The 17,424-nt window shown below is 34.9% G+C and overlaps 1 protein-coding gene and 2 long non-coding RNA genes across 4 annotated transcripts in view; 2 read left to right on the forward strand and 1 right to left on the reverse strand.

The window, feature by feature from the left end:
- LOC117317639 (solute carrier organic anion transporter family member 4A1-like) overlaps positions 1 to 3,840 on the forward strand; it is a 24,542-nt gene extending 20,702 nt beyond the window's left edge. For both annotated transcript variants that reach the window (XM_033872496.1, XM_033872495.1), the window contains exon 13: positions 1,598 to 3,840. In XM_033872496.1, coding sequence (XP_033728387.1) covers positions 1,598 to 1,881 — 284 coding nt within the window. In that variant the 3' untranslated portion in view covers positions 1,882 to 3,840. The remainder of the gene's footprint in view (positions 1 to 1,597) is intronic.
- LOC117317640 lies at positions 3,445 to 10,911 on the reverse strand. Its single transcript, XR_004530215.1, has 2 exons — positions 9,162 to 10,911; positions 3,445 to 5,496 (listed from the first exon to the last, which is right to left on the reverse strand). It is a non-coding gene; the product is annotated as an uncharacterized LOC117317640 (long non-coding RNA).
- Positions 10,912 to 14,596: 3,685 nt separating this feature from the next.
- LOC117318095 lies at positions 14,597 to 16,733 on the forward strand. The gene is made up of 2 exons (XR_004530298.1): positions 14,597 to 15,018; positions 15,063 to 16,733. It is a non-coding gene; the product is annotated as an uncharacterized LOC117318095 (long non-coding RNA).
- Positions 16,734 to 17,424: the final 691 nt, after the last annotated feature.

The following is a 17,424-nucleotide window of genomic DNA, read 5'->3' on the forward strand; positions in this document are numbered from 1 at the left end:
TCTACACACCTGTAAATCCGTACAATGTTCAGTCTACACACCTGTAAATCCGTACAATGTTCAATATACACACCTGTAAATCCGTACAATGTTCAGTCTACTCAACTGTAAATCCGTACAATGTGCAATCTACACACCTGTAAATTTGTACAATGTTCAATATACACACCTGTAAATCCGTACAATGTTCAGTCTACACACCAGGAAATCCGTACAATGTTCTGTCTACACACCAGTAAATCCGTATAATGTTCAGTCTACACACCTGTAAATCCGTACAATGTTCAGTCTACACACCTGTAAATCCGTACAATGTTCAGTCTACACACCTGTAAATCCGTACAATGTTCAGTCTACACACCTGTAAATCCGTACAATGTTCAGTCTACACACCTGTAAATCTGTACATTTATCAGTCTAGATACCTGTAAATACGTACAGATACCAGTCTTGATACCTTTAAATCAGAACAAGTATCATTCTACACACTTGTAAATGAAATAGGTACAGTTATCATTCTACACACATGTAAATGAAATAGGTACAGTTATCATTCTAAACACCTGTAAATTAAATAGGTACAGTTATCATTCTAAACACCTGTAAATGAAATAGGTACAATTATCATTCTAAACACCTGTAAATGAAATAGGTACAGTTATCATTATACACACCTGTAAATGAAATAGGTACAGTTATCATTCTACACACCTGTAAATGAAATAGGTACAGTTATCAGTCTTACATTAACTTATTTGTTTTATAGGTGTTAACAGAAAAGACCCAATTATTTTTGTATTTTCCAGAGAATCGAGCATTTTTGTAGCCCTTCGGGTGTTTTTGCTAGAATGACTAAATCGTCCGCATAAACTTATAAAATAAATTAATAAATTGAATCCATATTGAGATACATCATCTGTTTGAAATTGCATATCACAATCATTTGCATACAAAAAAGAATGAGGGGAGGGCAAACTTTCCCTTGAAATAATCCATTGCCACATTTAAACAAGTTTAACTTGTTACGTTTTTGTTTAACACACTATTTAATGTAAAAAAATCGTATAATTTTTAGCATGTTCCCGTCAGTTCCCTCATCTAGCTTATGCCATGAATTCTGACGATTATCAAAATCAAACGCCATTAAAACTTGTTCAATTTGCGTTAAAACGCGTTTCAATGTGCGTTATTACTTGTTTTAATTTGCGTTATAAAGTGTTTCGATTTGCGTTAAAACGTGTTTCGATTTGCGTTAAAACGTGTTTCGATTTCCGTTAAAACGTGTTTCGATTTGCGTTATAAAGTGTTTCGTTTTGTGTTAAAGCGTGTTTTAATTTGCGTAAGAATGTTTTAAGATTTGCGATAAATCATGTTTAATTTCGTTTGAATGTATTATGAGTTGCCTTATCACGTGTTTTAGTTGGCTTTATAACGCGTTTCGATTAACGTTATTACGTGTTTTTTCTGTGTTTTTTATGCAAATACATGGCTTAAATTGGGTAGCAACGTGTTGTTCGCGGTATCAATTAAGTATTTCTTATCGTATTGGCACTACTAGGCTTTCATATGGTATACTGTGTATTGTCTTTTTTTTCAGGGACAACTCCAGGTCCGCTTATGCTCGGATCTATAATTGACAGCGCATGCAAAGTTTGGCAAGATATATGCGGCGAAACCGGAAGTTGTTGGATATACGAAAAGTCGAATATGGGTATCCGGATTTTCATTTGGTGGTGTTTAGTGAAGTCATGTAGTATCATATGTTATTTTCTGGCCCAGTATTTCTACAGACCGCCAACAGATAAAACAGACGAGTTGGCAGAGGAGGAACAAGTCATGCAGCCAATAGAATGCCTTGATACAAGAGAAAGTATTATTTGATATGTAACATGATGTGATTAATTTCATATGTGTCTTTTATGTTATATCTTATATTTTGCTGATCATTCATTGTAAAATATCGAAATCCATTGACTTACTCAACCATGATGTCTCTTTATTAAGTTTTATACAAAGATATTTAGCCGTATCAGTATACTAAGATTAAAAGTTGCTTCTTCCCATGCGATATGAATGTACACTACTTAAAAGGTTTATATGTTCTCAAGTACAGCCGATAAATGAGACATAATTACATGATACTAAAACAAAACTGATTTGAATTGTACTGATGATGGGAAAAACACCTTTAAAGATACAATCTGCACTTGTAAGAAATTCTAGTTATGTAAAGTAGATTTGTTTTTATTTAAATCCTTTCGCAAGATAGATTTCCTCTGTTGCGCAGCGGTGGAGTGATTCTGTTGAAATCAGGCTATCGATTGACCGGACAGAAACCCCGTCACGTTCTATTTGACGTTCCTCGTTATGAGGTATTCCTTGTGTAAATGGGGTGTTCTACAAGGAGTCCTTGCCGCATCATTACACAAGCTGTTCACGGGGTGATAAGCCTAACTAACAAGCTATGATTGAGTGATTTTTTATCTTTCATCAGTTCACTTATTCTTAATTCAGACCAGTTTTGCTTCATACTGTCAAAACAAATTTCTTATAACTAAAAGGATAAAAAAAATCCATGACATTCACCCAGATACCTCGACTTTAAATCAGTTGATTTCATATATTTAAAAAGCCCGACTAATCTTACTTCATAATATCATCAAAAAATTGTACTTTTTTTTAAACTATTGGCCTTGATCTTAAGTCAGTTGACTTCTTCTTACAACCCAACCAACATGGCTTCATAGTGTCACAAGAAAATGTTCATCTGTGAAAACATGCAAAATTTCACCTTGACCTTTGACCCGAACACCTTTGAACCTATTACCTTGTCCTTTGACTCCTTGTTTAATTCTAACAAACATTGATTCTTAATGTCATGATAAAATGTTTATCGGTTGAGAGATGCAAAATTTGACACTGAATTTTTTTACATGTCCGCATTCAACAAATAGAAACAAATATATGAAATATATGACACAATGTACCATGTAATAACATCCATTTTTTGTTTGTTTGTTTTGTTTTGCTTTTGTTGTATATACTTATACAGCTCACAATCACGAGAAATATTCAACGATATAATATAGTTTGTTAAGTTTGATCCTCTATACGCTGTTTGGTCAATGGTAATAGACTGAGGGAGACGGAAACCTTTAACGTTCACGGTCAGGGACAATCTCTGTTTTATTGACACGGTATCGTATGAAGTGGTGTTTTAAATATCGCTTTATCACAGCAACATAGTCGTCTCAAAGAGGTTCACAATTTATTATCCGTGGTTATATATACGCTTTTATCAACCAGTAAAAGTAAATTTTTAAAACGCTTTTTCGGCTTTTTCTTCTTGTGAGTTAAAAAGTGATACTTATATATATCTACATGCATATGAACCTTTGAATTTTTTCAAAGGGATACGATTTTATATTTTCAAAATGTACAATAATATCAACTTTGCCGGTTATCAGTTACGAAGATATTTCTTATTTATCCGACAGTATCTTATGTCCGAAAATGGATAATAGAGATAAGTCAGAGGACATTTCTTATTGTTATGTTGTAGCCACAGGGGCTTGATTCAAATTCCCAACCCAAGGTTCATATATATATTGATATATAATATATTTACATTCTGTGTTGCATTTGCCTATATGTCATTAATAAACCAAAATGTATTCATGCGACTGTATACTACAATTTAAAGTGATTCGGTCAGTGTAGGAATACAGTCTCAGGCGTTGCAGGTTAAAACATTGGCCGCTAGTTACTTTCGGCCTGGAGAGATTTCGAATGCTAGCATTTGTTTACTTAACCACCTAAAAATAAAGCAACTTCACAAGTTATGAGATTTATATTTCATGTATATATTTTATGATAAAAAAATGCAGTCAACACTAAATTATTATAAGCGCCATTCTTGATCTTTACGAAATTATCAAATTGTCAATGTCGTCACACTCAGAGGGGCTCGTTTCTGATTTTTCAGAAATACAATACACGACAACATTGAACATTAAAAGTCCAGTATTAATAAAAATAGATATTGTACAAAATCGAGAGCATCGACATTATTTCCGGTTGTGCATGCAAACGGGATATTAGTTTTGTGGTTATCTACTGATGTCAAAGGCCTACCTTACAAAATCGGACCCCTGGACAATTGTTGCATCAATGCATGTCCGTAAGATAAACACAGGGAGTTCATGGTTCACCCATGACTGTGGGTTATTATGTAAACAACAGATTATCAATGCCGTAAAAATGAAACTCAATACAACGACGACGAAAGGAGTTGGCCATTACCCACTACAAGGAGTCCTTCCCGCATCATTACACAAGAAGTTCACGAGGTGGTAAGCCTAACTAACAAGCTATGATTCAGTGATTTTTTTTTTTATCTTTTATCAGTTCACTTATTCTTAATTCAGACCAGTTTTGCTTCATACTGTCAAAACAAATTTCTTATAACTAAAAGGATAAAAAAAAATCCATGACATTCACCCAGATACCTTGACTTTAAATCAGTTGATTTCATATTTTTAAAAAGCCCGACTAATCTTATTTCATAATATCATCACAAAATTGTACTTTTTTTAAAACCATTGGCCTTGATCTTAAGTCAGTTGACTTCTTCTTACAACCCAACCAACATGGCTTCATAGTGTCACAAGAAAATGTTCATCTGTGAAAACATGCAAAATTTCACCTTGACCTTTGACCCGAACACCTTTGAACCTATTACCTTGTCCTTTGACTCCTTGTTTAATTCTAACAAACATTGATTCTTAATATCATGATAAAATGTTTATCAGTTGAGAGATGCAAAATTTGACACTGAATTTTGACCGTGAACTTTGGTCATTAGACTCCTGGTTTAAAACATTTCTTCAAAGTGTCATAACAAAAAAACATCATCATTGAAATTCTAGAAAATTTCCTCTTTACCTTGACCTTGAACCCGATGACCTTTGCTTTTGATCAGTAGACTCTTTTTCATCATATCTTAACAAAAATTTTATCATTGAAAACATGCAAAATGTCACCTTGATCTTTGACCCGAAGCTTTATCATGTTATAATAAAATATTTCTTAGTAAAGATATGAGAAATTTATCAGTTTATCAGTAAAAAGATTGGACCAGAACTATGAACGTGATGACTTTGACCACTGAGGTTTGTTTTGACCACTGAACATGACTGTTTTGCTGTATGTGTATTTTCATGATTTCACATCTGGACCAAGTTTCATGTGAATCAGTCAATACATGTCAAAGTTACAGTTATTAGTTAAAATAGGGAACGGACAGAGAGACAGACAAATGTAATACCATTGGGCACTGTATCCTCGATACGGGCCCTAATAAACGTTCCATAAACCTTGTCTTTGTATGTGTACTTTAAAAAGTTGGTTTGGTTTGGTTTTATTTTTTGAATGTTTTATCAAAAGCTAAGGTCATTTAAGGACGTCCTCTCGTGCGTGCGATATGCCTATCAGTACCTCGAATAAAACTGTAGCGATAAATTGCTGGCTTGATTGATTGCTTGATTAAATATTCCATCAATATCTCTGGTCAGATACGGCACAAAAAGAAGTAAAATGTCATCGCAAAAGAACGTAACGTCTTCAACAATACACTGTATACGCTCTATAAAAAGTTGGAACGAATGGCGATCGATATTTTTTTATACAGTGAATTATGTTAAGACTTGTTAGTATTAGACGGTTTATCAGCCCTGAGGACCGAAGGGTTAAGCTCTATCATTAGCACAATATAAGACCCGTATAGTACAGGGATGCTCTAAGACAAATCCATTTAAATTCCAATCATTGGTTGAATAAATTGCTGACGTAGAGATGAAGAGTGGCAGACTGACTGTATCAATTACGTCCTTGACAATCTATCTAATAAAACCTCTTGATTTGACTATGGCGTCAAAATGAAGAATAATGACAACGTGACGCCATGACGTCAACAAAATGGCTCTCTTTGGATGCATCAGGTTTAACGGCTTTTTGGACTGAATCTCCATATATATTATGTATACCTACATATGAAAGAGTTTTATAGTATTGGTGTATGGTATTTTCCCTGCCATTAAGTCTTGACTGCCCCCCTGCCTGCTGTTCTCACAGAACCTGAACATGATTCGATAAAATATTTTTCGTACTCATCTGAAGTTTACGATTTAACACTTGACATTAACTGAACATTTATTGTACAGCAAATGATTAAAATCGTCTTCATATTCAAAAGCGTACACGCATCAGTACTTCAGTCAAATGTAAATGTAAGTCCTGAAACATATACACACGCAGGCATCTCGCACACTGGGGAGTCCATCATTAAGGGTCATATACAGGGCAAACCCAGTGATATACATTTTTGTAAGTTATATTTTACAAACCTGTAAATATGTACAATTTAATTGCGATAATCACTTCAATTATCGCAATTAAACCCCGTCACGTACTATTTGACGTTCCCCATTATGAGGTAGTCCTAGTGTAAAGGGGGTGTTCTCTGAACGCCAACATTTTTTTAACAATAGATAGGTGTTGTTTCAGGAAACAATGGGGATGCTATTATATACTCTTTCACATAAGATGTCCTTTTTTACCTGTACAGTCACATGATATTTACCTGTGTTTCACTAGGCATATATCAGAATTGTATTTTTTTCAGCTTTTTTTACATGTCCGCATTCAACAAATAGAAACAAATATATGAAATATATGACACAATGTACCATGTAATAACATCCATTTTTTGTTTGTTTGTTTTGTTTTGCTTTTGTTGTATATACTTATACAGCTCACAATCACGAGAAATATTCAACGATATAATATAGTTTGTTAAGTTTGATCCTCTATACGCTGTTTGGTCAATGGTAATAGACTGAGGGAGACGGAAACCTTTAACGTTCACGGTCAGGGACAATCTCTGTTTTATTGACACGGTATCGTATTAATTGGTGTTTTAAATATCGCTTTATCACAGCAACATAGTCGTCTCAAAGAGGTTCACAATTTATTATCCGTGGTTATATATACGCTTTTATCAACCAGTAAAAGTAAATTTTTAAAACGCTTTTTCGGCTTTTTCTTCTTGTGAGTTAAAAAGTGATACTTATATATATCTACATGAATATGAACCTTTGAATTTTTTCAAAGGGATACGATTTTATATTTTCAAAATGTACAATAATATCAACTTTGCCGGTTATCAGTTACGAAGATATTTCTTATTTATCCGACAGTATCTCATGCCCGAAAATGAATAATAGAGATAAGTCAGAGGACATTTCTTATTGTTATGTTGTAGCCACAGGGGCTAGATTCAAATTCCCAACCCAAGGTTCATATATATATTGATATATATTATATTTACATTCTGTGTTGCATTTGCCTATATGTCATTAATAAACCAAAATGTATTCATGCGACTGTATACTACAATTTACAGTGATTCGGTCAGTGTAGGAATACAGTCTCAGGCGTTGCAGGAAAGCAACTTCACAAGTTATGAGATTTATATTTCATGTATATATTTTATGATAAAAAATGCAGTCAACACTAAATTATTATAAGCGCCATTCTTGATCTTTACGAAATTGTCAATGTCGTCACACTCACAGGGGCTCGTTTCTGATTTTTCAGAAATACAATACACGACAACATTGAACATTAAAAGTCCAGTATTAATAAAAAAAAATATTGTACAAAATCGAGAGCATCGACATTATTTCCGGTTGTGCATGCAAACGGGATATTAGTTTTGTGGTTATCTACTGATGTCAAAGGCCTACCTTACAAAATCGGACCCCTGGACAATTGTTGCATCAATGCATGTCCGTAAGATAAACGCAGGGAGTTCATGGTTCACCCATGACTGTGGGTTCTTATGTAAACAACAGATTATCAATGCCGTAAAAATGAAACTCAATACAACGACGACGAAAGGAGTTGGCCATTACCCACTACAAGGAGTCCTTGCCGCATCATTACACAAGAAGTTCACGAGGTGGTAAGCCTAACTAACAAGCTATGATTCAGTGATTTTTTTTATCTTTTATCAGTTCACTTATTCTTAATTCAGACCAGTTTTGCTTCATACTGTCAAAACAAATTTCTTATAACTAAAAGGATAAAAAAAAATCCATGACATTCATCCAGATACCTCGACTTTAAATCAGTTGATTTCATATTTTTAAAAGCCCGACTAATCTTACTTCATAATATCATCACAAATTGTACTTTTTTAAAACCATTGGCCTTGATCTTAAGTCAGTTGACTTCTTCTTACAACCCAACCAACATGGCTTCATAGTGTCACAAGAAAATGTTCATCTGTGAAAACATGCAAAATTTCACCTTGACCTTTGACTCGAACACCTTTGAACCTATTACCTTGTCCTTTGACTCTTTGTTTAATTCTAACAAACATTGATTCTTAATATCATGATAAAATGTTTATCAGTTGAGAGATGCAAAATTTGACACTGAATTTTGACCGTGAACTTTGGTCATTAGACTCCTGGTTTAAAACATTTCTTCAAAGTGTCATAACAAAAAAACATCATCATTGAAATTCTAGAAAATTTCCTCTTTACCTTGACCTTGAACCCGATGACCTTTGCTTTTGATCAGTAGACTCTTTTTCATCATATCTTAACAAAAATGTTATCATTGAAAACATGCAAAATGTCACCTTGATCTTTGACCCGAACCTTTATTATGTTATAATAAAATATTTCTTAGTAAAGATATGAGAAATTTATCAGTTTATCAGTAAAAAGATTGGACCAGAACTATGAACGTGATGACTTTGACCACTGAGGTTTGTTTTGACCACTGAACATGACTGTTTTGCTGTATGTGTATTTTCATGATTTCACATCTGGACCAAGTTTCATGTGAATCAGTCAATACATGTCAAAGTTACAGTTATTAGTTAAAATAGGGAACGGACAGAGAGACAGACAAATGTAATACCATTGGGCACTGTATCCTCGATACGGGCCCTAATTAACATTCCATAAACCTTGTCTTTGTATGTGTACTTTAAAAAGTTGGTTTGGTTTGGTTTTGTTTTTTGAATGTTTTATCAAAAGCTAAGGTCATTAAAGGACGTCCTCTCGTGCGTGCGATATGCCTATCAGTACCTCGAATAGCGATAAATTGCTGGCTTGATTGATTGCTTGATTAAATATTCCATCAATATCTCTGGTCAGATACGACACAAAAAGAAGTAAAATGTCATCGCAAAAGAACGTAACGTCTTCAACAATACACTGTATACGCTCTATAAAAAGTTGGAACGAATGGCGATCGATATTTTGTTATACAGTGAATTATGTTAAGACTTGTTAGTATTAGACGGTTTATCAGCCCTGAGCACCGAAGGGTTAAGCTCTATCATTAGCACAATATAAGACCCGTATAGTACAGGGATGCTCTAAGACAAATCCATTTAAATTCTAATCATTGGTTGAATAAATTGCTGACGTAGAGATGAAGAGTGGCTGACTGACTGTATCAATTACGTCCTTGACAATCTATCTAATAAAACCTCTTGATTTGACTATGGCGTCAAAATGAAGAATAATGACAACGTGACGCCATGACGTCAACAAAATGGCTCTCTTTGGATGCATCAGGTTTAACGGCTTTTTGGACTGAATCTCCATATATATTATGTATACCTACATATGAAAGAGTTTTATAGTATTGGTGTATGGTATTTTCCCTGCCATTAAGTCTTGACTGCCCCCCTGCCTGCTGTTCTCACAGTACCTGAACATGATTCGATAAAATATTTTTCATACTCATCTGAAGTATATGATTTAACACTTGACATTAACTGAACATTTATTGTACAGCAAATGATTAAATCGTCTTCATATTCAAAAGCGTACACGCATCAGTACTTCAGTCAAATGTAAATGTAAGTCCTGAAACATATACACACTCAGGCATCTCGCACACTGGGGAGTCCATCATTAAGGGTCATATACAGGGCAAACCCAGTGATAAACATTTTTGTAAGTTATATTTTACAAACCTGTAAATATGTACAATTTAATTGCGAAAATCACTTCAATTATTGTAATATATGATGGATAAACATGGGTCTTGTGCTGTTGATATGTAGTTAAGCTGTTTGCAACTTTTGACAAGACCTGCGAAAAAGTTTTTTTTTTTGTTATTTGGTTGACCTAATGGATGCAAAAGACTTTTCATTTGTATGTGATATTTGTATATTTTAAGGCAAAAATCATCGTGTGTGCATATTACTGTATGCAAGGTCGAAACGCGTTTCTCATCCAATTAAAACTTAATACAGTTGTTACAGTTTTACGGTTGACAAGGTACAGAGAAAAGAGTGAAACTGGTATATGAGCAGTAGCCAAAGGCACAACATCGGCAATAAAACCAGCTTGTTAATATGACAATTCGAACTGCATAGCAACGAATTAAAAGCAAGCATTCATCTTGGCAGCAGTGGTAATGACTATTTACTTGTCTCATCTAGTTTATTTTTACAATGTTTCACAATTTAATATATTACGTGAAGACAGTTCTGAACACTTTCCATTAGAGTGTTCTATTTATATACCGTGTGGTGTTGTGCAGACAGTCATTAATGAGGACCAGTCACACACTACAACATGGTTTGACTTAAGGTAGACCGACCCTTCTGTGACGTCACAGACGTGAGTCCGGCGATCCGGGCCCTTGATTATATTCACGAATACAAAAAATGTAGTTACATCTGGTTTAATTTTCAAGTCAGCTGGGAGATAAATGTTTAGGCCTACAGCACGATGCGGTCAAGAGGTAAAGGGGTCAGTTTTGTAAAACTAAAAGACTAGGTAAGGCTTATGCTTTCAATGAAGTGAGAACATAAATTAAAGATGGTTCATTGAAAACAAGGACAGCGCCGATGTATCACATACATGTAATGTGCCAATGTGTGACGACCATATAACGTTAGTTACAGTCTCGGCGGAGACAATTTATATCAAGTCAGGAAGAGGTTAGCACATCTCCAATTTATGGCAATGTAGAACAAGAGGACACTTCATGGCGCACGGGCCGACGCATAGTGGAGTTGGGGACTTTGACCGATGCTCTAAAAGCATGTGCACTTTGCGGCAACCAACAATTACTTCAGTATGTACTCCATCTGTCAGATTGTATATTGTTAGGGGAACGTAGTTCGGCCTTGCGCACTTTACATTTGATATATTGTTATTCAGAATGCGAGGTAGTCAACCATATTCCAACCGCGGGTAGATACAGATCAGAAAAAGGAGGAAACGCATGGGTAGTAAACACAATAAAAGATCTATATAAATTCTCACGAAATTTACGTTGACATTCGACAATTTTTCAAAAACCTTAAACCCGTGAAATTGATGTAGATGTTAAGTGCCTTTTTCACTCATATTCTGGATATATTATAAATATTGTATTTAATTAACTGTAGGCCTATAAAACACATTTCTTGTGATCGGTCTAGGCCACAGGCGCTTGCATAGTAAATGTTATTTTAATTTTTTTTTTTTAACAGTGGTTTGTGTAATCTGTTAAGCTGAAGGTTGGCAACAACGCCACGAGCGAAACGGCACCCCATCTCACTTCAACCGACTAAATAACACATTTATTCAAACTAACACGGCGCACACTATATGCGACCGTCATCAGAAAACATGCATCTTTAACCTACCGTGCCACTCAATACGAATTGTTACATCCAAAACACAATAATCCGTAAAAACATCGCCGAATTCCTCGCTCAGAACGCCATTTCTCAAACGGCTCCCTGAGCCTGTCCAGATTCTTAATTTACATACGGGGTTCAAAGGTCATGCGATTATATAATCGACTGTCACCAGGTGCACTTTTTGGGGTCATCTCGGCATACTTTATTTAACAGGTGCATGCACAGGACGTCGTTTGCGATATCACGGACTAATAAGATAGCATGTTTTAATGCCATGCAGTGATGAGATCGTCCTTTCCTTTTCTTCAACTGCAACATTTCGGTAGTTGTTGAACTTCGTTTTCAATCAAAAAGATTGCATATAATGGTGCTCAATAACTTGTTCAAGACAGGGCCGGGACATTATACGTATACCATGAACAAGCAGTATCAGTTGGAAGTTTTCGAAGTTAAAATTTTGATGGGGTAATAGCTGATAGTTGTTTGATATTTTGATTTTTTATTGTACTTGCCATCTATTTAGGGCTATGCCAATCTTCAATTTTTTAAAAATGGACCCCTACATGACTAGTTAAAAATGTATATACCACACACAATACCGATAAGAATATGAGGTTGTTCTGGGTATTCTGGCGTTAGCCCTAAAATACTATAAAAGTCTGGCGTTGACACAAAATAACCACTACTTCCCCCTCAAGTATTCTCTTTTCGTTCTCATTTTAACTCAGTTTCATAATTCTGTAAGCACTTCAGCCAGCTTGATTATTATTAGAGTAGCGTTTGATGCTTACACACTCAATTAATCAGGTAATTCATCAATAACTTAAATTTTATATATGCGAGCGATGTAAAGTGGAATAAATGATTAAATGGATAATGAGTATTACCCCCCCCCCCCCCCCCTAAAACTGTCAAAGTAAGGGTATCTTAAAAAACGAATTCCCGTATCAATCAGCGAAATAATAATATAAAATCATTAAAAAACATCTCGTTTTTATAAAACACACCAGGTATGAATCTATCGTGAAATACACTAGAATGCAGGATTTTGCATTTACCTGCTATTTTTGAACTTCAAAAGGGTGTAAAATTCATCGATGCCCAGGTGTAAGCACCGGCGCCCGGTCAGTACGATTGAACCCGGTGAGTAAAGCCTGGGGTCGCGGTTCGATGACGGTGGAGGCACACTACTTGCTTTTCTGTTACATCGGTTGACCATTCCAAGTGCAAGCTATATGAAAATGAGAGGCTTCGTTGGGGATAAAACCTGGGTTAATGTGTGTTCGGGGCGAACTCGTTTGAAAAGTGAGGAATAGTGAGGCAGGTTTTAATTGAAAATAGGGTACATAGTGATTTCAGGTGGGGGAATTTCCATTAAGTCAGTCGGTAGAGCGACGGAGCAGTAAGCAGAGGGTCGCGGGTTCAACCCCTTGCGGAGGCACTAAATTCGCTTTCATGTTATATATATCATGAAAATATTGTTGTATCGTCTGCCCTTTTACGTTGTTAGAAGCAAAGAAATATGGCAGTAGAATACTGATGCCATTATTAAGTGCACGATCATTTGGAATCCAACAATGCAAAGTAAAGACAATGAAATTCACATCAGGACAAACAATAAACAATTCTGTTACAGCAGTGTTCGAAAGTAAAGGTGGTCCGATGGCCAGAGGCTATAGAAAACCTGGTCGGTCTATGTAAAATTTCTTAGTGTTGGCCCCAATGGCTATGAAAAGTTTGAGTCCTGACATACATTACAATCCATGTAAACAACATTCCATTTTTTCTGACAAATGATGATATGTAATCAGAGCTTAAAATAGAGGTTTTTTAACCCATAATAGCGTGTTATTACTGGATGATGCAAGCGTTTGCGTGACAGTAATGCTACATTTCAACAATATGTTTACAAAATGGGTCTATGGAAAAATGACTTGGGCTATGGGATTTACATACTGGCTAAGGAATTTTCATATATACTTTCATGTATAGATGTTTAGATGTAATACATAGTTTATGTTACAATGTGTTTACATGTTTAGATTTAGATTTTTTTTAAAAAGTGGTATAATCACCTATTATATTTTGGCCTATTTTTTGTGTGTCATTCTTTTAAATTCTTTTAAATTAAATTAAATTAAATTAACCCCCCCCCCCCCCCCCCCCCCCCTAAATTCTAAAATCTGAAAATGTGGTAGTATATACATGTTACGGTGAGTGATTACTGTCATAGCTGCGCTCTTCTAAGGCTTTGCCTTCATTCAAATTGCATTATCGCATAGGTTGGAACGCTCGACACTCGACACTCGAGTAACATTGTTTAGCGCTGCAAATGAAGCTCATATATTGTGCATGTTCTGGCATTCTGTATCACCGATACGCTTCGTTTGACATGGCGTATTAGAAGCAAGCGTCTGAAGGACCGTTAGTGTAATGTTCTAATTTTCATCAAGAAAAGAGGAAAATATCCGGAAAATGTTAATTGCGTTTGGGAAATCAAACAAATAAAATTCTTTAAAAAAAAAAGCAAAAAAAAAAGCACCAGTAACATAGATTACAATATAATTTATGAAAGAAAATGGTAAAGATTTAACAAAAAAAAATCATCAATCTCAGATTCCAAAATAACTGCTCTAATTTGGTAATTTGAGCAATACTTGAAGCAAAAGTTTTGGGGTACCAGCAAAGTAAACGGCCATAGTGTGAAAAGTAATATGGTGAGGTGTTATTTTTATTTTATTTTCTTAAAGCATACATCTGAAATTTTTAATTAAGCAAAAAAAAGGGGGTCATTTTTCTGTTCATTTTTTCAGGAAAAAAATAAACGTGTATTTTTTCAAATCAATTTTTCACTAAAAATAACATGTTTTTCGTATAAAAATAGCCATATTTTGTTAACCACCCAAAGAATCTTCTCTTTTTTTAATAATTATGAATGATATTGCTCATACTGATGATATAAATAAGATATAAACTTCTTTTTATGCTTGAGGTGAATATTATCGGGGAAAGATAAAATCTATCAAAGTCCTTAAAAATATGGTTCAGCTATTAATTAATACGTATCTTTATGTGGCCCTGGTAGTAAAACGAACGTGGTGAGATATGTTTTTTATGTGCTTTTTGTGATAAGAGCATAATTAACATTGAAATGAAAATAAAATTAAGGAGATCTATCAGAGGAAACCCGAAGGGTCGGTCTACCTTAAGTGGAATTCAGAAAGAATTGATCTATATAAAAGCAATTGCTATTGTACAAATGTACATCACTAAACACAAGGGTAGTTTATATTGTATTTTCAAAAGCTTTTGACAGTATTCAGCATACATTACTTAGATATGTTCTTTTGAAAAATAATGTCAAAGGTAGATTTTTTCTTGTATCATATCATCTATGTACTCTCTTAAAATCCTGTGTGAAGGTAGACAAACTTGTTTTATCTGAATTTGTCAATTGCTCAGTGGGCACAATGCCGGGTTGTACGGGCAGTCCACTGCATTTTGTTTTGTTTCCAAATGAACTGCTTGAATTAATGGACAGCCATGGATGCAGAGGTGTGTTTATTAATGAAAATGTTCACAACATTACATCCTTGTATGCTGATGATATCGCAAGTTTAGCAGATACAGTGCGATAGTTACAGAAACAAATTGATTGTGTATCTACTTTTTGTGACGAATATGGTATGAAAGTAAACCTGGATAAGACCACGATTGTTGTATTTAGAAGAGGTGAAATTGTAAAAGGTAATGAAAAATGGTTTTACAAAGGAGAACAGATTGAAATTGTGAACTTACTCCAAAAATGTCATGGGGTCTGTGTTGTAAAACTCTTGCACAGCAAGCTGAAAAAGCTTCATTTGTTATTCAGAAGTTTATACAGCATTTTACCTTTTTGATCATATGATAACTCCTATACTTTGTTAATGTCCAGACCATAGGCCGGTGGTTTTTCTCCGGGTATCCCGGCTATCCTTCACCTCCAAAACCTGACACGTCCTTAAATAACCCTGGCTGCTAATAGGACGTTAAAAAAAAAAAAAAAACGAAACCAAACCAAAGTACTGAAGTATGGGGTTTTGCCCGGAGTGATGCAATATAATCTGTACATTTGAAGTTTTGTAGACGAGTTTTAGGCGTCAATTCAAGTACCAGCAGAAATGTTTTGTACGGTGAGCTTGGGAGATACCCCCTACATGGTATATATACATTGAGACTAGTAAGATACTGGCTGAAAGTAATGTCTATGCCAGCTATAAGGTATCCAAAAGCCTGCTATGAAATGTTGTATAGATTAGATCTTGCAGGTAGAATAACTTGGGCCACTTATGTGAGACAAATACTATAGTATAATAAAGTCTGGGCTTTAATGAAGCTTGGCTAAATCAGGGTGTTGGAGACATTTCTGTTTTTCTCCAAACTGTTTAAACGAGGTTGGTAGATACCTTTTTGCAATCATAGTATGATATATTGAACAACAATGGTCAAATTATGTACATATAGGCAGTTAAAAAGTATGTTTTGTCAAGAAGATTATCTTATTCAAAACATGAACAGGTATATACGTACTGTATTAGCGCGTTTCAGAAGTGGTAATCATCATCTTGCGGTTGAAACAGGTAGATGGAATGGTACTCCCAGATATGACAGACTTTGTATATACTGTCTCAATGTTTGCAGGAGATTGGTACTTGAAGATGATATACATTTTGTGTGCTTTTGTTCTTGGTATGATGAGCTCAGAAATGAGTTGTTTTTTAAATTACCTGTAAGTATGAGTCACTTGGATGTACTTGAGAAGTTTGCTATCTTAGTGAGTGATGTACGGTGTTGTAGATCTTTTTGTACTTTTTTGATACGAGCATTTAAAGCTCGTGAAGACTATGTCCCAAATCCAATACATTTATTATATACAATTGTGTTGTATGCATTTATGATATTTATGCTACTTACTCTCTAATTATATTACGAGAGATCCATCTAATCTCATTAAATATATCTAAAGGCACTATTTGTGAGTTTACTTCTTTGTATGATTAATTATTTGATGTATTGTGTAAATTATGCTGTAAGGTGCAATGTATATGAATTAAATGACTCAAATCATGTTACTTTCTCTTATGCTTATTAATTAGTGTATTTATAATTAGTTAAATAATGATAACTGCTTTACAGTTGGAACTACTTATACTTATATTTGCATTTACATGTAAAGTGGGCTGGAGGCCTTTGATACTGAAATAAAATGAAACTTGAAAAAAAAATTGAAAAAAGCAAGCAGGCATGTAATGTTTCCATCGAGTTATTCAATAGATGACAAAATTAATTAGATTTGAAATGTTAAATTTTATTACAAACATACGTGCTTTATGCGTGTACAGATCGTTTTAATATTTGTTTTCAAGTTGTAGCCCAGAACTGCCCTGCAGGTAGGGCGTAAGAATTGTACCTGCTGCCCCCATTGCATGATCGTAAGAGGCGACTTAATTTGGGATCTTATCTTTTCTCTTCTTTCTTAACAACTTTCTTCTTCCTAATGTCTCCCTTGACGATGCCTCACTTTTGGCCTTTAGTTGAGCGTTCGCCGCTGTGAGGAAGGCTTTGGGTTCTGTCCCCTAGCCGAGACATACCAGAGTCTTTAAAAATGGTAGTTGCTGCTCCTGCTTAGCGCTCAGCATATTAGGAGTGGGACGACTGGT

Source organism: Pecten maximus, chromosome 19 (genome assembly GCF_902652985.1).
Source record: "Pecten maximus chromosome 19, xPecMax1.1, whole genome shotgun sequence".
In the NCBI taxonomy this organism is placed as follows: Eukaryota; Metazoa; Mollusca; class Bivalvia; order Pectinida; family Pectinidae; genus Pecten; species Pecten maximus.